Source organism: Dermacentor andersoni, chromosome 1 (genome assembly GCF_023375885.2).
Source record: "Dermacentor andersoni chromosome 1, qqDerAnde1_hic_scaffold, whole genome shotgun sequence".
Taxonomy (NCBI): domain Eukaryota; kingdom Metazoa; phylum Arthropoda; class Arachnida; order Ixodida; family Ixodidae; genus Dermacentor; species Dermacentor andersoni.
Genome location: NC_092814.1, coordinates 50243829 through 50267085, shown reverse-complemented (window position 1 = coordinate 50267085; position 23257 = coordinate 50243829). Strand labels below are relative to the sequence as shown.

Below are 23257 nucleotides of genomic sequence, written 5' to 3'. Positions count from 1 at the left end.
GTCGTCGTCGCCTTCCACAGCTGGCTCCGTCGCCGCTCGTCATTAAGAAGTTTGCAAGGACAACATGGCCACAATTAGCACATGACCGGCGTAGTTGGAAAAGTATGGGAGAGGCCTTTGCCCTGCAGTGGGCGTAACCAGGCTGATGATGATGATGAGCCATTCATTGTCTTGCGTAACGGACAGATTTATTTTGAAGCAATTTAATTTTGAAGAATCGCAAGCGACAATTCCGAGTGGATGCTGCTAACCACGCCACCGAGCAAACTCGAGACATTGAACGCAAGCGACAACGGCAAACTACGGGCATACCGTCAGTGACGTCGTTCTCTGCGTCGAAGTGGTGGCCCTTGCACCCAATATACGGAGCTTTGGATTAGTGGTTCCGCACATTCCATCCCAGCTACCACTATCAGAAGACCACGAGTAGTACGTACTCCTGAGGAAGAAGCTGCCAACCGGGAGCATCAGCGAGAGTTGGCTCGTGAATGGGCTCGTCTTTCGTTCACGTTCTTTCGTCGGGCCGACCCCTAGCTGCGCACCAGAGATGCCGGATGTAAATGGCAGTGCCAGGAGGCCGATCCATAAGTGCGCGACCGAGACGCGGAGCACTGGGAGAAACGCAAAAAAAAGCACTCCTAAGGCATGCTCACCAGTGGAAGCACGCAAAAGCGAAAATGAGTTGAAAGAATTGTGAAACAAAACATTTACAATATAGACTACTTGCGAAGTTTGACTTGCATGGTGTAACACTCATTGTAACTAACGCAGCTTCACTGTTCGATCATCTTCAAGGACTCGAAGGGGTGGTGACTTTTCTACGTCCTTGTTCAGCCGCGCTTACACATTTACCATGGATTCGGACCAACTAGCCCGCCAGCGTATTTTAACTAAATTAACAAGCACGGTATCACGCACGCACACGTAAGCATGAACACATCTCGCTCGATGAGCGCGGAAACTCGCTGTCAAAATGCTGGAGTAAGGAATCGGGGCAGCAGCAAACGAATTGACCTTCGTACACCTCTCGCTTGAAAGCGAACGAAATGTTGAAAGCACAGCGCATACGAAGTTACCGGCCCTACGCGCACTCTTCAAACATCGCAGGTCGCTTTGAAGATAGGCCCGTGCGGGCGCGCAGTTTGGCCACGTGTCAGATCGCTTGCAAGACACACGAGCGCCGGCAACGCGTCCCTGCGGCGTCCGCCAAAGACGTCTTCTACGGCGTCCGTCATTTGCGTGCCCGACGCCGTAGTAGACGCCGCGCTTGTCTCCATTCTGTACGGAGCGGCGGGCGAGGAGGAGATCGAGGCACCCTAGCAGCCGCCGGAGAATAACGTCCCTCCTGTCTCGTCTGCCCACCCTGCCTCGCGCGGGACAGGAGAGGGCACGCTTCCGGCCCGCTTTCCTCGTTCGCGCACGCGAGATTGAACCGAGTTCGCCGGCTCACCTTCGCACGCTTTCACTCGCACACAAAGCATACGGTGCGCGGCGACGGTTTTATCGCCCTTGGACTTTATACAGAACCTCTCGGCGACGGCGACGGCGATGGTAGAAATGCGCCTGGAGTGTACATATATTTGCTATCGCAATAATAGTGACCGTATTTTAGCGCAAGCGCACTGCTTTTCTGGACCCGGTTGTGCAGACCATGGCTACTGAACGGGCTGCCAGCGTTATGGACCGAAGCAACATAAACTCTTGAGTGCAGTGGGGCCGTGCGGGGGCCCGGGAGCCTGCGTGCTCTAAACTCCTCAGTCAGTATAATAAAACTTTCATGATGCTGATGTGGACATATTAGCCTGTGCACGTTATCGCCGTAAGCATGTAGGGCAAAAGCACGTGCCTCGTTCGACGATCGGCGGTCGCACTGCAGGTGGGCTCGTTAGACAAGACAACTTCGTCGTAACTTCTTCACTGTGCTGCAGCACCGAAAAGTCACCAAAAACATGCGTCTGTGCATCTTAATAAAGCAGAGCTTGGACCCCCCTCTCTACGTTCTATGGGGCTGTTCACTGAGCTCTAAATGGAGCGATCGAGGATGTGGAGCCATTTCTGCGCACGGTACTGAGAGATCCTTACGTGCGCGGTCTCCCAATACCTGGTAGCGGTGTTGTGAAGGTGACAGCCTTCGCCGATGACATCACATTATATCTCAGGAATAAAGACAGCTTATCCCGTAGCCTTCGAATTTTCAATGAGTAATGAAATATTTAATGAGGTAGTGTATAGTGAGGGAATATGTAGTGGATGTAAATATGTATAGTGAGGGAAATAAGTTAGTGAGGTCTAGGATTCAACTCAGTTTAAAGAGAGAAAGAGCAAAATTGTTCTAGAAGAAACAGGTCAACCTAGAGGCACTAAGGGTAAAAGCAGACAAATTCAGGCTGGTACTTCCAACCAATATGCAGCCTTTGAACAGAGAGATGATGATGACATAGAGCTAATGAACGAAACCGTAACTAGGTTGGCTTCAGAGGCAGCAATTGAAGTGGGAGGCAAGGCACCAAGGCAACCAGTAGGCAAGCTCTCCCAACTAACAGAGGACCTAATAAAGAAATGACAAAAAATGAAAATGTCCAACTCAAGAGATAAATAGAATTCGCGGAACTGTCAAAACTGATCAACAAGGCGAAAATAAGTGATATTCAAACTATAACTTGAGAAAGACTGAAGAAGCCGTAAAAAATGGACGATGCCTGAAATCAGTGAGAAAGAAACTTGGTATAGGACAAACCAAGATGTATGCACTAAAAGATAAGCAGAGTAATATCATCAGCAATCTCGAAGATACAGTAAAAGCAGCGGAAGAATTCTATACTGACCTGTACAGTATCCAGAGGGGCCAGGATACCTCAATTGGAAACAGTAATGAACAGGATACAGAAACTCCTCTGTAACTAGCGATGAGGTCATAAGGGCCTTGAGAGTGGCTTGTTGGGCTAGTTGGTACATGGTTATGAATGCCAGCAAACTTGAGAGTGGAAAAAAATCAAGAGGCAGACATAGACAAAGATCAGCCACCTTCCTGTCTCTTTGTCTATGTCTGCCTCTTCATTTTTTTCTACTCTCAAGTTTGCTGGCATTCTCCTAGCATAAGGGCCTTGCAAGACATGAAACGAGGAAGAGCGGCAGGAGAAGATGAAGTAACAGTCGATTTAATCAAAGATGGAGGAGACATAATGCTTGGAAAACTGGCTGCTCTTTATACGAAGTGTATAGCCACTACAAGGGTCCCAGAAAACTAGAAGAATGCAAACATTATACTGATCAACAAAAGGGAGACGTTAAAGAATTGAAAAATTATAGGCCCATTAGCTTACTCCCAGTATTTTATAAAATATTTACCAAAATAATCTCCAATATAATAAGGGCAACACTGGACTTTAGTCAACCAAGGGAACAGGCTGGCTTGAGGAAGGGATACTCACCAATGGATCACATCCATGTCATCAATCAGGTAATCGAGAAATCCGCAGAGTACAATCAGCCTCTATGTGGCTTTCATAGATTACGAAAAGGCATTTGATTCAGTAGAGATACCAGCAGTCATAGAGGCATTACGTAATCAAGGAGTACAGAACGCTCACGTAAATACCTTGGAAAATATCTACAGAGGTTCTACAGCTACCTTAATTCTACACAAGAAAAGCAGGAAGATACCTATAAAGAAAGTGGTCAGACAGGGACACACAATCTCTCCAATGCTTTTCACTGCGTGCTTGGAAGAAGCATTCAAGCTATTAAACCGGGAAGGCTTAGGAGTAAAGATCGACGGTGACTATCTCAGCAACCTTCGGTTTGCCGATAACATTGTTCTATTCAGCAAGAATCTAGACGAGTTACAACAAATGATTGAGGACCTTAACAGAGAGAGTGTAAGAGTGGGATTGAAGAATAATATGCAGAATACAAAGATAATGATAAATAGCCGAGCAAAGGAACAAGGATCACCAGTCGGCCTCTCGAGTCTGTGAAAGGAGTACGTTTACCTAGGTCAATTAATCACAGGGAACCCTGATCATGCGAAGGAAATCTCACGGAAGAATAAAAATGGGTTGGATCGCACAAGGCAGACATTGCCAGCTCCTGACTGGAAGCTTACCATTATCATTGAAAAAGAATGTGTACAATCAGTGCATTTTATCAGTGCTGACATATGGGGGCAGAGACTTGGAGACTGACAAAGAAGCTTGAGAACAAGTTAAGGGCCGCGCAAAGAGCGATGGAACGAAGATTGCTAGGCATAACCTTAAGAGACAGAAAGAGAGCGGTTTGGATCAGAGAGCAAACGAGTGTAGACGATATTCTAATCGACATCAAGAGAAAAAAATAGAGCTGGGCAGGTCATGTAATGCGCAGGTTAGATAACCATTGGACCACTGGGGTTACAGAATGGGTACCAAGATAAAGGCGAGGCAATCGAGGACGACAGAAGACTAGGTGGAGTGATGAAATTAGGAAATTTGCGGGCGCTAGTTGGAATCGGTTGGCGCAGGAGAGGGATAATTGGAGAACGCAGGCAGAGGCCTTCGTCCTGCAGTGTACATAAAACAGGCTGATGATGATGATGATGATGATGATGACAGAAAAAAATTGCAGATTATTTTTTCATTCGTTCTACGCAGACGCGCCTAAGTCCCCTTTTCTGTCTTCAAAAGAGCGATTCTATTCGTATTTTAGGCCTTGATTACACCTGTGATAGCATATCAGACTCGGTGTGGCTCTCAATTCTTGAAAATGTAAGGCGAAATATTCAAGATGTTCAAGGGTATGATATCCCCCCATTAGAAAGAAGGTACTTAGCGCAGTCTGTATTTTGCGGCCGAGTGTGGTACCTTTTTCACGTTGTACAGCCACCACTAGGTCCTTGCAGTCCCTTCTTGGTTTCTTCTTCTGGTCGGGCAGTACAGAACTGGTCTGTCGCGCACCGCTTGGGCAACCACGCTCTCGCGGTGGGTTCGCCTTCCCATCCGTGTCTGTCTGCTGCCGGCTGCTTGCTCTGCGATTTCTGCTCCACCAGTTGCAGCGTGATCAGCGTCCCGCGCGTGAACTCGCTGGCTATTTCCTTGGCACAAAAATTCGGTACATGCTACCGGGCGTAAATCTGGGACCACAAGTGTTAAACGCACCTGCGTTTTACTCTACGGCCGTGGCATTTTATCGCCACGTCCAACAGGTATGTCCTCATGTAGACGTTCTCGAAAACCATGTTGCGGATACAATGTCAGCCTTACTACTTCCTCTAGTACCCTCAGCGCGCTGCGCACACTCCAATACTGTGTCGTGAGGTGCGACGATGGCGTCATTTCTGCCTGGCCACCTACGCGACTTCATGTCGCGTCTAGGGTGGCAAATGCTCCCAACGCGTGACAGGCTAGAGCGGTGGGGCATAGTCCCATCCTCGCTGCGTCCCAATTGTCCTCTTCGTGAATCCAACGATCTACAAAAAGCCACAAAAGCGCTGCTGCGATATTTGAAAGCTACCGGATTGAGTTACCGTCTGTGATCCAGACTGAGTGACCGAATGATATCCCCAGTGGACTTTCTCTTCTTCTTTTAATCTTTCCGTCCCCTTTTCCCTTTCCCCAATGTAGGGTATCCAACCGGGCTCGGTCCTGGTTAACCTCCCTACCTTTCATTTATAATTTGCTTTTTCTCTCCCTCCCTCACCTCTCTCTCTCTCTCTCTCTCTCTCTCTTTCTCAACAAGCATGTGCTGCTGCAATACGTCGTTGCTAGAGTATTTTGGGGGGCCGTGCATGCTGGTTTCCGTGACCTTGGAGTTAACCGCTTTATTACATCTGGTCGCTGCTCACGTGGCCGCTTTGCGCGACTTTTAATTGCTGCGGGGGCCTTTTGTCTATGGCGTAACCGGTGCGAGGCAGTTGCCGCGGGACATCGTCACCGCGCTCTGTTTCCACTTCTGGAGAGGCTCTACTCTGAGCTACTGTCGTTTTTGTCAGAGGAGTTGTTCTTGCTTGCGGAAGAAGAGTTCCTTCGACAATGGTCATGCCATTTCCTGTCGGTTGCTGATGGACGCATCCTGCTTAATTTTTGACCAGCCTGGTTCTTGTAGCTAGGCCATCAAAAGTATTCAATGAATATACATATACGTGGGTGCCCGTGATTTCTGTGTGCTCTCCTATGCATGATCATCTTTGTATATTCACCTCTCATAGCATCGCTACAAAACTATGTAAAGTCACATCATCATTGTACATAACAATTGTGTACACTGTATATGTTGAACATCATTTTGTGTAATGTGACAATTAGTTTATGTGTAAGTGTGCGTTTCCGTGGGTCTATGTAGTTATATGTTAGTGAGTGTGGACTCGAACACTTCTTTCAAAACGTGCCATGTATACAATACTTCGTACTTTGTATATATTATCGTCCTGGTGAAATTGTGCCGTGATTGTGACTCAGTGTTCGTATCGCCTCTTGTTGAAATAAACTTTTTCTAAACACGAGGATGTATTGCGCCTCCGGGCGGCCTCTGGCTGTTGCGGAGTAGGCTTTTTCCTTGCTCTGTCTGGAGTGCTTGAAGAATCTTGCTTCGCCTCCCCCTCGACCTCTCCCGGAGCTCCTCCGGGATGATGACCCAGCTATTATCTCCCTTCTTTCCCTTCTCTTCATTTGATCTCTCCCTCCTCCTACCAACTGCCCTTTCTGAACCTCTGCTCTTCCCCACCCCTTCCTATAGAAAACAAAAAGCGGGCTAACATCATCTACCAGGGGACGCCACCTGCACTGTTCACAGTGATTTTTGAGCGTCAGGCCGAATAATGCGACTGCAGTTTCAGGCCTCGGACTCGTGACAACGCCAATGGGGCACATTGTAGATAGAGTAGCGCTGTCAATGAGCGGGCTCGTGGTCCTCAGGGCTATCTTACAGGTTTCGCTGGAGCGAGTTGACACGCTAAGTAGAATCAATTGCCGCACGTACGCCTGTCAAGTACTTTCTCTTAACAGAAATAACATCCTTTGCATGCGCTTGCTTGTGTGCCTGTGTAAACCCCTTGCGATGCTGAATGGCGTGATAGCATCCAGAATATTCTTGCAAGGCATAGCTTCTCCTATATGGCATTTTATGCAAGCATTCAAGCGACGTAATCTTTTCATCGAAGCTGTGAATGGCTGCTCGAATCGTTTTCCGCGTCTGGAAAAGACGTGCACACAAAGCGCATGCGCTAAGGAACTTGTCTGCTCCGATTCTGACAGAGGCAGAAGTCTCAAAGCTTTGGATAAATTTGGGAGACTTTGTATGTCATCTGCTGGATAAATTATCAATGCGTTTGTAAATTGACATATTCGCAAGATATCGAAACCTCGCTAATTGCTAAAAGCACACACTAAAGTGTTGAGTAAGGTGGGGAACTGGGCTAATTGGTGTTCATTCATTTTCAACTGCACTGAGTGACACTAAACACGGTAACACAAGTAGACACACCATACATTTCAAGTTCGCCCACGTCCAAATTTAAGCTGGCCCACCCCCAAATTTCAAGTTGGCCCACCCCAAAATTTTAGGTTGACCCACTCCCAAATTTAAATTGGCACACATCCAAATTTCAAGTTCGCCCACCCCCACAGATCCAAGTTCACCCCCGTCCTAATTTAAGTTGCCCCACCCCCAACGTTTAGGTTGGTCCACATTCAAATTTCAAGTTGGCCCACTCTCATGTTTCAGTTGGCCCACCTCCAGATCTCAAGTTAGCCCATGTCTAAATTTAAGTTGGCCCACCCCCAAACTTTAGGTTGGCCAACTCCCAAATTTCAGTTGGCTCAACTCTACTAGAAGCTTCGCCATACAAACGGCACGGGATCACGGCCTTCAAATCACACTGAAGCACCTTGCGCAACTTCGCTTCGTAGCAGACGACAAATTCGGTTTCCGCATAATTGACATGCGCGTGACGTCAACATAATGTCTGCGCGCCCCGAGGCGATGGCCTCACCAAGGCGGCGACCAATGGCTGCTGGCAAGCGAATTCTTCGGAAACCGCATCGTTAAAGAATACAGTCCTCAATTTAAGTAGAACCCTTTTCATAAGCCTCCATGTTTTTGCCCCGTAGGTGAATACTGTTAAGATACAGCTGTTATACAATTTTCATTTGAAGAATAATGGCAACCTGCTGTGCATGATTTGAGAATGCTTGCCAAACGCACCCCAGGCAGTCTCAGATCATGAACAGCAGGTTGCCATTATCCCTCAAGAGAAAAGTGTATAACAGCTGTGTCTTACCAGTACTCACGTACGGGGCAGAAACCTGGAGGCTTACGAAAAGGGCTCTACTTAAATTGAGGACGACGCAACGAGCTATGGAAAGTAGAATGATGGGTGTAACCTTAAGAGATAAGAAAAGAGCAGATTGGGTGAGGGAACAAACGTGAGTTAATGATATCTTAGTTGAAATCAAGAAAAAGAAATGGGTATGGGCAGGACATGTAATGAGGAGGGAAGATAACCGATGGTCATTAAGGGTTACGGACTGGATTCCATGAGAAGGGAAGCATAGCAAGGGGCGGCAGAAAGTTAAGTGGGTGGATGAAATTAAGAAGTTTGAAGGAACATGGCCACAATTAGCACATGACCGGCATAGTTGGAGAAGTATGGGAGAGGCCTTTGCCCTGCAGTGGGTGTAACCAGGCTGCTGCTGCTGCTGCTCATGATGATGATGATGTATATGGATAGGTTCTGGCGGATCGCGTGCGCGGACAGAACGACGCGTAGAATAAATATTTTTCATACGTGAGCCGATCCCGAAGGTTGTGCAGTACCGGGCCAACCCGCGACGGAGGTGAAGCAGGCGTTAAGCACTCCCCATAGGCGGGCCGATCCCGCAGATAGTGCAAGGCCGGGCCTACCCGCGGCGAAGGTACAGTTCCCCATAAGGGGGCCACATACACAGCTTCGCTGGTCATCCTTCTTCACATAGTGGAAGGGCACTTAATTTTTTAATGTTCCGACTATTAAGGTCAAGAGTGAGTGAGTGGGTGAAAACATTTATTGAGTCTTTCAAGAGTTTCGCGGTTACGAGGTCTCCGTCGTCTTCATCTTCTTGGCGCTGGCGACTTGAGACTTCTCTTCAGCAAGGGTAGGCAAAAAATCTTAGACAGCGCTGAATGTAAAGGTATATAGAAAGAACAGCGCTTCAAGACGGGACACAAAGGATGAACTGCACACACACTGCGCTGGTGTGTGCGTGTGTGTAGTTCCTCATTTGTGTCCCGTCTTGAAGCGCTGTTCTTTCTGTGATAATGAACCAACTAGCCTGACAGTCAATCCTTATAAAAGTATAACTCTCTGCTAACCAAAAAGACTGTGATAAGTGACTTTAGTACGGAGAGCAATGCAAACAATTATATTTTAAGATGTGAACTAGCATCTACGTCGCCACGTAGGCGTTGGTGATATTGTGATACCTACTGACCTAAGTTGGTGTCAAATAGTGTCATTGAAGAGCAGCACATACCAAGTGGCACATTCTCAGTAGACCCAGTCGCACACATCCAGTGGCGCATACTTAATTTGGCGTCGAAGTGTTTCCCTGAAGGGCTTTGCATACCCACTGGCAGATACCTAGTGGCACGCACATAAGCTGGCGTCAGAGAGGTTCGTTGAAAATCAGCACATACCCAGTGGCCCCCGGGTCACAAGCCCAGTGGTTAATATTCAGTGACCGCAGTTGCACATGCCCAGTGGAACACATCTAGTGACACACACCCAGTGGAACATACGCAGTGGTGCGAGGAGCACATACCTTGTGGCCCATGTACTAGTGACCCCAGGGTCACATGCCCAGGAGCACATACTCAATGGCACATACCAAGTGGCTCCAGGGACACATACCAAGTGGCACATATTCAATGGTACCTGCGCTATAGTGGCCCCTGTGCACATACCCATTTGCTCCAGTGGCGCATTCTTAGCACAATATTCGGGATGGGCCCACGAAAACACCGATGCGCCCCAAAAACTGCGTTGACTCGGAGAAGAATGCTTCGCATTAAGGTATGGGCCGATCCCGAAGGCAGTGAAGTGCAATACAGCGTCTCGGAGCCTTAGCTGTCGCGAAGGAGGAATGCGAGGAACTAGCCGGTGACGCACGCGCCGTACGTTTCCAAGGGCGACCTTGGCACGAAAGAAGCATGCGAGCGATGGTGAATGGTATAGAGCATTGAACTGAAAGACGGAGGTCGATCTCACCATCGGTGACGCATTTCGTTGTAACAGTATAGGCAGACTCCATCCGCCATAGAGGTATCTAACAGGGAACTTAATTTGTGTTGAGCGTACGCGAGCGCGTCAAGGTACGCACGTAATCTCAAGTTGGAAAGATGTACGAGGTTAGAAACATCGCTTTGATAAACGACAGTGTGAACGACCCGCCGTGATCACTCAGTGGCTATGGTGTTGGGCTGCTAAGCACGAGGTCGCGGGATCGAATCCCGGCCATGGCGGCCGCATTTCGATGGAGGCGAAATGCGATAACATTGGTGTACTTAGATTTAAGTGCACGTTAAAGATCCCCAGGTGGTCGAAATTTCCGGAGTCTTCCACTACGGCGTGCCTCATAATCAGAAAGTGGTTTTGGCACGTAAACACCATAATTTTTACAGTGTGAACGTCAGCCGTGACGCACGTGCACTCTGATATTGAAACGTCACAATCTATGTTGTCGCGTACTTGGAGCTCAAGATGCTAAGTTCTGGCCTAATTTTTTTGAGCACAGAAGACGCCCGACTTAATTTACATTATGGGGTTTTACGTGCCATAACCACAATCTGATTATCAGGCTCGTTGTAGGGGGCGGGGGGGGGGCTCCGGAAATTTGGACCCCCTGGGGCTCTTTAACGGACACCTATATCTAAGTACACGGGTGTTTTCGCATTTCGCTCGCATCGAAATGCGGCAACCGTGGCCGGGATTCGATCCCGCGACCTCGTGCTTAGCAGCCGAACACCATAGCCACTAAGCAACCGCGGCGGGTCCGCTCGGCTCAATGAGCACCGCCGCATTCGTTTGTAAAGAATATTTAAGTTATCTTAGTGATTTAACAGTATCAGCTATAAGAGGTCAGTATCGTTTATCAAATAATTTTTGTAATTACAACAGGCCTGATGTGACAAATATTCATGCATCAGGTTCAAAATTTGTTCCGCATAAGTTTGCGCCGTGTTTCCAGAAAAAAAAAAAAAAACAATGAAAATTTGGAGGCTTCAAGAAGTTCGAAGGGGATGGAGCCGTCGCCGCATAGAGGAGCATTCATTCGTCAGATAAAGCGGCGAGTATAGAAGTACCTACACTCTTAAGCAAAATTACACCGTTTCGGTCGTATCTTGGCGCACAATGATAATCGTCATCTGCCTTGTTCGCATTTCCTTTCTTTAACGCTGCGAGCCCAGTACTTCCAAGTCACAAACGGTATGCGCGTTATCTGCATGCCAGAGCATTCTCGGCAGGAAAGTAGCGAGCGCAGCGTTTTCAGGAAAAGAAACGTACGCAAGCAAGACAGATGACGATTGTCGTTGTGTGACAAGATACGACCCAAAGGGATGTACATTTGTTTAAGAGTGCAGCTTGGATATTGTCACGTATCATGAAGGTGGAGAAGGCAGCAAAACTGTGATTAACAAAACTAGCGTTTTATTGGGCGAACGTGTGCCCTCAAAAGCAGGCTACACTCAAAAACAACGATAGCGGTGAACACACTCGGCGATCGTCGAAAATTTCTGACCAGTGGGTCAAGCGCGTCGGCTTTTATACATCAGTCGTCGAATGTTCCAGAGTAATCACTGGGAGCCGCGTGTCTTCCACAAAGTTCTACACTTTTCGCGTCGCGCATACATGTAATCAGACTACACAAGGTTCGGTGAAAGACATCAGATGGAACCATCGATAACATTACAGAAACTTCCGATACATGCAGGCGCGTCCTACGCTGTGTGATAACAGTTGTGAGGCGGTGAAACGCGGTCGCCCGATAAAGATAAACAATATACACGTGTCAATATAGTGAAATGTTTCAAGAGACTCGAGCGTAGCGAATGAATTGCGTCGGATATTGTGAAGGCGTCTGGAAATTATTGGGTTGACTATGGCAATATACCCAGTACTTGCGAAGGGTGTGAGAACTCTCTTCAGGTTTTGCCGTCTTCGAAATATGAATTTCTCGGATTTGCATCTGTGAAGTTTGCTTGCTTTGGACAGGCTCTCATAACACGCAGACGACTTGGCCACTCTACAAAATAAATGCTGAAGTGCTTGTCCCAGATTTAGGTATGTTTACTTTTGTCCCAATAAATGTGAATGTACTGCCTTGTGGGTTGGAGGACTTTCATAAATTAAGCTGAATAAGGCAGAAGCCTTTCACCACCCCACAAAAGGAGTTGCGAACAGCAGTGGCCCGGACATCGACTCTGAAGCGCAGCGTTTCCACGGAAATGTGTCACTTCACCGATAACTCTTGGCTTTATTTATTTTATCTACTTATCGAGATCACCGCCTATCGTCACTTGCATGGAGGCGTGGCAAACACTCTTCCGGGCGGCCGCAGCAGGCGCGAGCTTGCACGTAACACCTTCTTTCTTTCTTTCTTTCTTTCTAGAAGGGAGGCTTTGCTGCTACGAAAACGACAGTTCCAGTTCTCTTTAGGACCAGTTCGATACTCACGAATGCTGCGCAGTACCTAAGGCCAATTAAAAAAAAGTTACACCAATCGTTAAGATTCTCTTGATAACCTGCACTTTTATTGCATGGTACACTCTGCTTCCGTGGTAAGTGCTCTACCAAAGTGCATATTCAAGAGAAGGTAATTAACCTCATTCTATAATGACGAAGGAAAACTGAAAAAAAAAAAAGACCGTTTACACGTGACACGCGTTGGCGAGACAGGCAAGAGAAACAAGCGCAGTGCGTGAACGTCAAATTTCAGTCGCGACGATATGCGCTGCAGCTGGTCCGCTGGACAGCTTCCGGCCGCATAGCACATGGTATAACGTAGGGCCGAGTGCAGGGCGAAGCGGACAATGTCCGTCTGTTTGTGACAGTGAGTGGCTCGAGAGCGCGCTCGCGTCACAGTGAACGCGCGCACCGATCTTGTTTTGAACATTGCTGCGGTATCTCAAGAGCGAAATAACCGCTACGCGCCGCGATCACAATCGCTTCAGCGTGCTCATTGCGTTAGTCAGGAGCGAAGTGTGGCGTAAGGATCGCAGGAACGGAATTAAAGCGAAGCGACTGCGCCGTAAAAACAACCGAATGGCTAATACCACGGACAAACACATGCGCTCCTGTCTGCCCATGTTATTTGGCCCTTTCTTCTGTTTATGCGCTGGGGTCGCTTCAATATGAATCGTCAACTAGCGCGTTCTTATGCCTTGTCGGAATCAAAGGGCACGAAGTTCACAGCCTGGCCGCAACGCCTGCAGGACTGCGAGGGTTTCGCATGTCATCAGTGAAAGCCCGGGCGGCGATCGCGAGCCTCGCGTGACAGTTGCGACTACTCGCGCGGTGGTTCGTGCGCTAACCTCAAAGGCTTTAGACGCCTCGTGATATACGTACAGCATTATAGGGAGCGATGTTGACAAAAGCTTATTTGCTCCTCACTCCAATGAGCCGCATGAAGGCACTGGGGGCGTGGAGTCTGTCGGGCACCTACTCTACACAGTGGTCTTCGCTGTACGACCACAAGTGACTCCTGCTCCGGCCCACATGTTAAAGCAGTCAGTCGAGGGAGCATTCGCAACTACAGATGTTGGCGTTCACGCTGACGCAGTTTCCCTCGAGTACTCCAAGGCACCTAACCGCGTTCCTCACCAGAGGCTTCCCGTGAAACTAGCTGAAGTTAGCGCCACCGCTAATGTGCTTGCATGTATAAAAAGCTTTCTTTCATATAGATCTCAGTGTACGTACGCTAATAATTTCAGATCGTCTTATGACAACGTCGCGTCTGGGGTATAGAAAAAGGCCGCGTGCGCGGTCACCTTGCTATTTATTAATTATTTGCCAAACTGATGTAACTAACGCGCAGCGTTCGACGGAAATAATGCCACTGAATCTTTCTAAAACTAGAGTTATGCATTTTATTAAGCACGCTTGTTCGATACAAGCTCCTCATACAATTAATAACAGCTTGATTGAGCATGCTTATACTTACAAGTCTCTCGGTGTTCATTTACAATATTATCTAACATGTAAAACCCACATCAGGCCGATTCTTTAGCTTCCGCTAACCGCTCACTCGGCTACAGGAACGGAGTATCAAGCATGCTCTCCCTCACCTGTGCAAGCTAGCTTATCTATCACCAATACCACCTCAGGTCGAATATGCTCCCACCATTTCGTACCCTCATCATGTAAATTTAACTAATGATATTGAAGCCCAGCAAAACCCTGCTGCTTGACTAATCCTTTCTGATTACTTACTATACGGAAGCGTAACAGCACTAAAAGGACGCGCCAAACTCTAGGACCAGTCATACCATCGTCAAAACAAGTCGCCCTATTTCAAAAGCGCTATTATAACTCCTCACTTCATCTCAACGCGACCAAATATGCAAATGAAAGCTTCAAGTTTCGTGCATCGCTCACGCCATTTCGGCGGATATTTCATTCCACGAACACTACCACATTGGAATAGCCTGCCACAAGACAGTCGCTGAAACTGATCCTGAAAAATTCCATATGTCCTTTGCGTAGCTCATGTAAACTGGAACGCATTTCTTTCTTTCAACGGGGTTATCTGCGGGGAAGTTGTCATTCGTATTGTTAGTCGACGCTGGGGTGCGATTTTGTAGCAATTCTATTACTTTTTCCATGCCTTTTGCCGCCATCACTGAGCAGCCATTGGTCGAAAATGACCGGGCCGCGCCCATTTTGTCTGTCAATCACGCGACGTCAGGAACCCGCAAAAACTGTAATCGTCATCGTGACGTTGAGGCACTCATTATGCGGAGCAAAAGGCACGGATTTTTGGAACGGCCTGAGGCAGGGTCGTTTCCGAAGGCATGAAAAAAATGGCCGCCCCTCTGATCGCTATGGCCGTGGCTCTTCGCCGTCGCCGGCGTGAACAGGGAGAGCCAGACGACGCGTTTGACATGCCGGATGACCATTTTCGACGGCGTTTTCGCCTCTCGAAGGGAACGGTGCGGTTGTTGTGCGAGGAACTGGCGGGGGAACTAGAAGCTGAGCGAGCGACGGGACTGTCGGTGGAGCGGAAAGTGTTGTGTGCGCTGCGCTTCTTTGCTACCGGGAGCTTCCAAGCGTCCGTTGGGAGCGAGGAGACGATCCGTGTGTCGCAGTCGACGGTGAGCGAGTGCGTGCGACGTGTGGCAGAGGCTGTCGTGAACGCAGGGGCCCGCAACAAGTGGGTCCATTTTCCAAAGACAGCCGAGGAAAAGGCAGCCGTGAAGGAGGGTTTCCTTCGGCGCGGCGTTATCCCCGGCGTCATCGGATGCGTAGACGGCAGCCTCATAGCCATCATCGCACCCAAGGGTGAGCGCAAGGCTGTGTTCATGTGCCGCAAGGGATACTACGCCCTCAACTGCATGTTCGTAAGTAAAACTCACGTTTTCTGCGATCCTTTTTGAAAGTTACGTTGCTCTTGCCAACGGGCACTTTCTCTGGTTTACGTTTTACCTCAGATCTGCGACGCGGACATGAAAATCTTGGCCTTGGACCCTATGCGACCGGGGTCGGACCACGACGCTTTTGTCTGGCGGACGACATGGTTGCGCCGGCGGTTCCAAGCGGGGCGCATCGTGAATGCCGGGGAATACCTCCTCGGTGAGAAAAAAACATTTTTTTTTGGCGCAGTCACGCTTCAGCAGCGCAGAACGCCGTGTCCGCTCCAACCCAAACTTTTAACCAAACCACAAGAACATCAGTAATTCCGGAGTAAAAAAAGAAAATTAAGACATTGACTGCCACCATTGGCAATGTTCGAAGTGTTAAGTTACAAGCACATTATGTGTCTGCGAGGAGCTGACGAAAGCAACACGTATTAGTGCTTTCTGCACCCAGTGACTGCCAGAAGCAGAAGAAATGAACACACATTACTGCTACTACTGTCATTGATAGCACCAACAAGTGTTGATTTCTTGTTTGTGGCAGGCACCGCGTACACTTGTAAATTGGTTAAGAGTTTGTGACGGGTATGGACATGCTCAACTCATGCTTTTACTTGGGACTTGCAACCCTGAAGTCTACCTTTGTTGAATGATGCTGTAGCTTTCCTCAGTTGACAACTTGCCTCTCGTCAGCGGAGTACTCAATGTACTATTTCCATCTTTGTGCAGGTGACAGTGGCTACCCCTTGGAGCCGTGGCTCCTGACCCCGGTTCCTGGCCATCCTCCAGTGCACACAGCCGAGGGGCAGTACAACACAGCACATGCCGCCATGCGTTCCGTAGTGGAGAGGTGCATTGGGCTCTTAAAGAGCCGTTTCCGCTGTCTTCAGCGATATCGCACCCTCCTCTACGAGCCGGAACGTGCAGCCAACATTGTCGCGGCATGTGCTGTGTTGCACAACCTTCGCCTTTCTGAAGGCGACGAGTCAGGCGATGACAGTGATGACGACAGCAGCAGCAGCAGTAGTAGTAGTGAGCTTGACAATAACGGCGACCCCACGCCACACAGTCTGCCCCGTAACACGGGCTCTAGAATGCACTACTTGAGAGGGCGGGCTGTTCGCGACAATGTCATTGGCATGTTTGGCACAACCCGTGCGCAGCACATGCGTTATTTGAGGAGCGTGCGGCGGCAGCTGCGACGTCAACAGCAGCGTCAGCATCGTTAGGTGCATGCACACAGTTTTAAGTAATTGCATTGTGCATTTCATGCTGTGAAATTGCAGATACATTTCCCGTGCTAAGTTGTAGTTGATGTCTGCGTAATGCAAAGCATTCATGATTTGTTGAGAAATGTAAAAGTTGTTAAAAAAATTAAATTATGGGGTTTTACGTGCCAAAACCACTTTCCGATTATGAGGCACGCCGTAGTGGAGGGCTCCGGAAATTTCGACCACCTGGGGTTCTTTGACGTGCACCTAAATCTAAGTACACGGGTGTTTTCGAAATGCGGCCGGGATTCAATCCCTCGTGCTCAGCAGCCTAACACCATAGCCACTGAGCAACCACGGTGGGTACATAAAAGTTGTGTAGTGAAGGGTTATGTAAAGCCTGCACTTATAGTAAGTAAAACAGTATCGTTAGAGGTGACACATGAGATTGAAAGCAAGCTAAAAATAAGTGCATATTCAAAGTGTCTGCCACAATTTGCTTGTTGCTGCTGTCGTCATCTAGATGCATGTAGCCTGATTCTTACTCGTATCCCCTTACGCATTGATGGACATAAGCGCCTGTCTCCTCACTTTCTACTAGCACAGAGAAGCTCACAGAAGCCAAGATGTACAGTGCACGTCACACCTTCCGCTCCATGGAACGTGCTGTTGCACGCGCAGCTTCTAGGTCCTCCACCATTTTGTCTCGCAACAACGGCAAAGTTCCTTTCGAGTGACGAAAATGCCGTCCAACTGGTCATCCGACATGTCAAACGCTGTGGCTCCCGCGAAGTGTGTGCACGCACGAGCAGTTGACAGATTTCAACAAAGTGACCTCACTTGTATATAGCAGAACTCAGCAATGTTAAACAGTAATATTTGTACAGTGCAAGCTAGCACTAGAAATGTGGTTGCGATGTGTAAATAAAAGCACTAGAGGAAAACTGCACCTTTCTGTATTTCAGCCTTCAACATACACTTGTTTATGTACACATCACATGCGACAGTCTCTACATTGAAGAAGTGTGAGAATCATGAGTACTCAGTAGTAGAGACATTATGCAACATATCACAGACATGTTGGAATAAATATCGGATCACATTGTTCTTGCATCATAATATATCACAGGTAACGGCATGCATCGTTTAAGAAAACTGTTGTACACTGCACAAGTACACAGTAATAACAACTGGCTTAAACTGCACCAGCAACAGAAATGAGCAGGTGCTTAAATCACATGCCAACCGAATATTTATCACAGCGAAATGTATAGGTACATCACTACATGTGAAAGGAACATGCTGTTGTGGTGCTCAAAGTGAAAGAGCCATAGCACCATATTATGATATTCAGTAAGACAAACTGCATAAATATTACACACAAATTGCACCACAAGGGCTAAAATACAATGTATCACAACCTGAAAGATTACTGAATGACAACAAATTGTTTGATAATGAGACAGATGTGCAAGAAAAGAGACATTCCAGCTCAGTACGTAGTGACACAAACAAATATGCATATGCAACAAACAAAAAATAAACATTACAAATGAAAAGAAGGAGCATAGGCAAGGAATTTTCATAACTTTTTTCTTTTTTACTGTGTATATTGACAGGTTGCTTTCGACATTATAGTAAGGCCTGAAAATTTCACCATTCGATGACAAGGATTAAATTGTAGAACACTTGCAGTGTGGCGTCGTGCTTAAATTGACATGACAATAACTAGGCACCTCAAAATTGCAGTGCCACAGTCGGAATGCCCACACACACCAGGCCTACAGGCACTTTTGCAGGTGAGCCTGATGGTGTGCACGCTCTTATGGCTGAAGTAAACCTTGAAGAAAAAATTCATGCTGCAACGGCTATGCTACTTATGGTTGCATTAAAGGGTGACTTCAGCAATTATTTATTTGCAAACTAGCAATATTTGCCCTTCATATCATTAATACATCAGCAAATTTTAAGATAAGTTACAAATTCCTTGCCTATGCTACCTTTAATTATGTGGGGCCTGAGAGGGGGGAGGGGCTTGGCTGCCACCATGCCCCAGTGCAGCCAGCAGCAGCTGAAGCAGGCGCTCGTTGGTCTCGTGCGACCGACGCGCCACTTCGAGGCGTTGCCGCTGCACTTCGAGGCGCTGAGACTCCACTTCCCGCATTGCCGCCACCTCCTCCCCGAGGTGCCGCAGGCTCTCCATGTGGGCCTCGTGGTGCTGCCGCAGGCTCTGCAGGTGGGCCTCGTGGTGCTGTTAGCAAAGATGTGTAATTAGTTTAATTACAGAAGCTCAGTAACAGGGCCTTTGTGTGTTGCATTCATCCCCATTTGCAGGCTATTGTCTTGTCATTGTATATTCAAACACTGGAAATATCTTTCTGGCCCATCAAACTTGTGCCGTCGCATTCCATTAAGAAGTGTTACATTGCTATACCTGCTTCCTTGAATTCAACGCCACTTTTTTCTTTTTGCCACATAATTGCGTAGATATTTACACATGTTATATCACGCGAATGTGTACAAGATATCACCACAGGACTACACGTATACATTATGCTTGTTCACTGATTAATATAATTTTTAGAGAGGTCATATGCTCATCAATTTCATACGCAGAAAAATATACATCTGTGGCCTTGCACATACCTGCCGGTTTTGTTCCAGCAGTTGTTGGCGGAAGCGAGTGTCCTCTTGAACTCTGGCTTCCTCCAACTGGCTCTGGCGAACGTATGCGGCAGTAGCCGTCATCACAGCACCATCAAGTTCCTGCTGCCTGGGCTGTCTACGGGGTGCCCGTGGCTCTCGAGGGGTAGGCTGCGGCACCTGGGGGGTAGGCTGTGGCACCTGCGGGGTTGGCTGCGGCACCTGCGGGGTTGGCTGCGGCACCTGCGGGGTTGGCTGCGGCACCTGCGGGGTTGGCTGCGGCACCTGCGGGGTTGGCTGCGGCACCTGCGGGGTTGGCTGCGGCACCTGGGTGGTAGGCCGCGGCACCTGGGTGGTAGGCCGCAGCACCTGGGGGGTAGGCTGCAGCACCTGGGGCGTAGGCCGCAGCACCTGGGGCGTAGCCGGTGGCTCTTCATGCAAGGCAAAAGCAAAGACTGCTCATTCACTGTTATCCGACCTACACAGATTGATTGTCCTAACCAGTCACTTTGAAATGTCATTATAGCTGCATAGCTACAATAATGATACACAAAACAGGTAGTTAGAGCAAAAGATGCCACAGAAAGTTGCTGGTAGCAGTAACCCATAAGAAGCACAAGGAATCTCTATTACAACATCAAGTCATTTGTAGTCTTGCATTTCTCCTTCATGAATGAGAGCTGGATGTTGGACACAAAGGTAATAACAGCAGAGTGACGTACTTTACTTCATAGCAAGATCATACAGCAACTGCAAACAACAATGCTACTACAAAAGCTAGGTCACTGCCTTACGTGTAAGGCCACTTGGCCCAGCAACAGCTGCAGGGCCCGACACCACGAAAGCAGTTGTCGCTGGTAGATTTCTGCGGGAACCGCTGGGCCCTGCAGCTTCCTCTGAACTTGCCTCGTCCTGCAATCAGAGTAGTGTTCAGACATTGCGAGCAGTGTGTGCAATGCGCATCATGTACACAAGTTGCTGCTCAGAGTACATAACCTATATTGTCACTTGCACAAAAAAAAGGGCTTAAAAATTTTGCAATATTGTGTTCCAATGTAATGCTGAAAATTTGTGAGGTCACAGCAGGTCACACAAACAACACTTTTTTAAATCCAATGTACGCACCTCGCTATCGGGGAAGTACTCAGGGGGGGAAACAAGGACCCCTCCTGTCCTCATAAGGACGTCGAGGACGCGGCCGTCCACGCCACCCACTTTGCCACCTCCAGTAGCCCTGCAAACACGGCAACAACGACAACGTGGAACTACGTTACTGTCAGCATCATTAGAAGCTCACCTCTTCTCGCTCGCGGCCCTGGCCGCTTCTTTTTTCGCTTTATGGGCCATCTTGGCCCAATGGTTCCGCCAACGGCTGGTGGCCTTTACGGCTGGCCCCTGTGCGTTAAGCACCGCCGCCACCTCCTCCCACAGTTCGTTTTTTCGAGCAGCAGTCATACGTGGCGAGAACTCTGTAGAAGCTCTCGCCAGGTATGGGTGCTGCTCGATGAACTGCACGAGAATAGCCGCCTGCTCTTTGGACACCCGCGGCCCTTTTGCTGCCATTTTCTCTTTGTCAAATTGGGAATTTCAGCCGGCCCGCAGCACAGTAAGAAATTTAGAGGCAAACATTCTGTCTAAGCTAAGCGCCTGCATAAAGTGCTCACTACGACTTATTTCTGCCTTTTTATACCACTAATGTAAAAAAAGGTGAAGTCACTACTCACATTTAATGTTGTAGCAGCTTCTTTCTCGGAGCGTATCAGTGCAGGAAGTATTACCGATGCAGCGATAACTTTAAGGAAGCTATCGTTATGTCATGGCGGTGCCCTATGGAAAATGCCTTGACAGTTCTCGATCCACTATGTTGCAAAGTTTCACCTCGGGGGCTACGGATAATTCTTCTTGGCTCTTCCTAAAGAAGAAATTATCACACGTCAGACATGCAGCGAAAACCACACGACAATGCAAGCACTACACGAGCAATAATTACTCACCTCAATCAGTATCTGACGGGGGCGGGGCCGCAATTACGGGCACGCAAGGGGCTGTCAGCTGTTCAGACAGACACGCTAGGGGCTGTCAGCTGTTCACAGGTAAACAAAGGCTGCCATTTTGCTTGCGCTCAACGGCATGGATTGGATGCACATCCGACTACTATGTGGCTACGACTTCAAAAATAGAGCACTTGCGTTTGCATTTCTTTGGACTGCGGCAGCTTTTGCGTTGTACTGTAACAAAATGAATTTGCTTTACGCAGCATGGAAGTCCGCTTTTATTAAGTGCCGTTTTACAAAACAAATTTGCTATACAGTCCCGGAAAAAGAGAAGAGAATACGAAAGAAACATCCGGCCAATGAAGGGAGCTTCTGATTGGACGATCCAAGAAAACGTCGTGCCTACGTACACACAATTTCCAAAATCGGTGACGTCACGCGAGAAGGCATTGGCATGAAAAAAGTCATTTCTACAAAATCGCACCCCTGCAGTTGTTTTTGATTGTGCCTATCGGTCTTCCTTCTTCTTTTTGCTGTATTGAACTTGCGTTTGATTTTCGTAATTGACCTGCAAATAAATACTGAATGTGATCTCTAACGTTCCCGTGTACTGTACCGTGTATCTTTGTTTGTACACATTGTATCTAACTGTTCGAGCTGTACTTTCGTTGTTTTAACAATTTGCAAATATAACTGTACTCTATTTACTATCCGCCCCCCACCCCTCTATAAGTTACCTGCCCAATTTAGGGTTACTTTAATATAAATATTTAAATAAGAAATAAATAAATAAACAAATAAATGAAAAAAGAAGAATACTTGGTCTGGGACCAGATGCGTCGCTAACTCTCGCTGTAGTTCCTGGGGTCGACAAATCACAATTACCGTTTATAGGCGACGTGCAGCTCCGGACGTGCGCTCAGCTATCGTCCCTTCATTATTCTTATCCTTTTATTAGGCTGTATCTGAGTAAGGCATAAAACCGGACGTGCGTGTAAGTGACCTTCCTCCTCTCCCTTTCCATTGTCTGCCTTTGCACGCGTCGCACAGCCATGCTGTGGGCTGCAAACCACGTGGCCGCAAATTGTTTCATTTGCTCAAAGAAGCCCAGGTGGTCAATATTATTACGGCGCACTCAAATACGGCGCTTCTTACACGCCGAGGCACCGCTTCGGCAGGGAAGACACGGTCAACTAATTGTTTTCACGGAATTCGATAAAACGGTTCTCCAAACGGGTAAAAAGCCACATTCATGCGCGTCTTGTTAAGTAAAATGAGCAAAACGAGAACAAGGTAAAAGCGGGAGCCAATGTTTCGACAAGTGGACTTGTATTTTCTAGGCTGCAAACCGCCCTTTGAAAAAGACAACTTCACTTGTCGAAACGTTGGCTCCCGCTTTTACCTTGGCCTCGCTATGCTGATCGTCTTGAATTTCCATCTCCCGCTTACTCCGTGTTTCCCCATGTTAAGTCAGGTATTCCGGAATTCTGAACGATTAATATTTCAGAAAACAGTGATACGTCGAAACTGACCATATAAAAAAAGGAGAAAGTAACTTGTCCGCCTTATACTTGCGTATTCTCAGTATTAACGTACAATGTCTTGAATAATTTGCCAGTAAGAAAAGAAAAGAATATCACTCCCGTATAAATAATTGAGGCCACCACCTGAAAAGTGCGCCATCAAGAATAAACTTTACAAATTCATCATCAGAGTCGCATTTAAAATTGTGTAAATCGTCTTTTTGTGTCTTTGTTCTTTCTTTTCAGTGAAACACAAAGAGAGAGAACTGGCGAGGAGAGTGTCATCTCTGCCAGCCAACCATCCCTT

General features: G+C 47.8%; 2 protein-coding genes across 4 annotated transcripts; one reads left to right on the top strand and one right to left on the bottom strand.

Annotated features, from left to right (window-relative positions):
- Positions 1 to 14796: 14796 nt before the first annotated feature.
- Positions 14797 to 17734, top strand: LOC140218472 (putative nuclease HARBI1). The gene is made up of 3 exons (XM_072288199.1): positions 14797 to 15564; positions 15655 to 15796; positions 16309 to 17734. Exons 1-3 carry the CDS (start codon positions 15019 to 15021, stop codon positions 16806 to 16808), a joined length of 1188 nt encoding a protein of 395 aa, XP_072144300.1. The 5' UTR covers positions 14797 to 15018; the 3' UTR covers positions 16809 to 17734.
- On the bottom strand, positions 17730 to 21914 carry LOC140218484 (uncharacterized). 3 transcript variants are annotated; one of them, XM_072288239.1, is made up of 6 exons: positions 21428 to 21914; positions 21158 to 21345; positions 20559 to 20667; positions 20228 to 20345; positions 19437 to 19864; positions 17730 to 19041 (listed from the first exon to the last, which is right to left on the bottom strand). In XM_072288239.1, coding segments are annotated over exons 2-6 (906 nt in total). In that variant the 5' UTR covers positions 21160 to 21345; positions 21428 to 21914; the 3' UTR covers positions 17730 to 18792. The 3 variants fall into 3 exon arrangements, with proteins under 3 accessions (XP_072144340.1, XP_072144331.1, XP_072144308.1); XM_072288230.1 differs by having other exon boundaries at positions 21158 to 21914; XM_072288207.1 differs by lacking the exons at positions 21158 to 21345; positions 21428 to 21914 and adding an exon at positions 20731 to 21148.
- Between the last annotated feature and the right edge of the window lie 1343 nt (positions 21915 to 23257).

Excerpts from the sequence above, each read along its gene's own strand:
- LOC140218472 (XM_072288199.1), top strand. The coding sequence starts at position 15,019 with ATGAAAAAAATGGCCGCCCCTCTGATCGCTATGGCCGTGGCTCTTCGC. Across the intron at positions 15,565-15,654 it reads ACGCCCTCAACTGCATGTTC|ATCTGCGACGCGGACATGAA; the intron begins GTAAGTAAAACT and ends GTTTTACCTCAG. Across the intron at positions 15,797-16,308 it reads TGCCGGGGAATACCTCCTCG|GTGACAGTGGCTACCCCTTG; the intron begins GTGAGAAAAAAA and ends ATCTTTGTGCAG.
- LOC140218484 (XM_072288207.1), bottom strand. The coding sequence starts at position 20,996 with ATGGCAGCAAAAGGGCCGCGGGTGTCCAAAGAGCAGGCGGCTATTCTC. Across the intron at positions 20,668-20,730 it reads AGGGCCGCGAGCGAGAAGAG|GGCTACTGGAGGTGGCAAAG; the intron begins GTGAGCTTCTAA and ends CCGTGTTTGCAG. Across the intron at positions 19,865-20,227 it reads TGGGCCAAGTGGCCTTACAC|AGCCACCGGCTACGCCCCAG; the intron begins GTAAGGCAGTGA and ends CCTTGCATGAAG.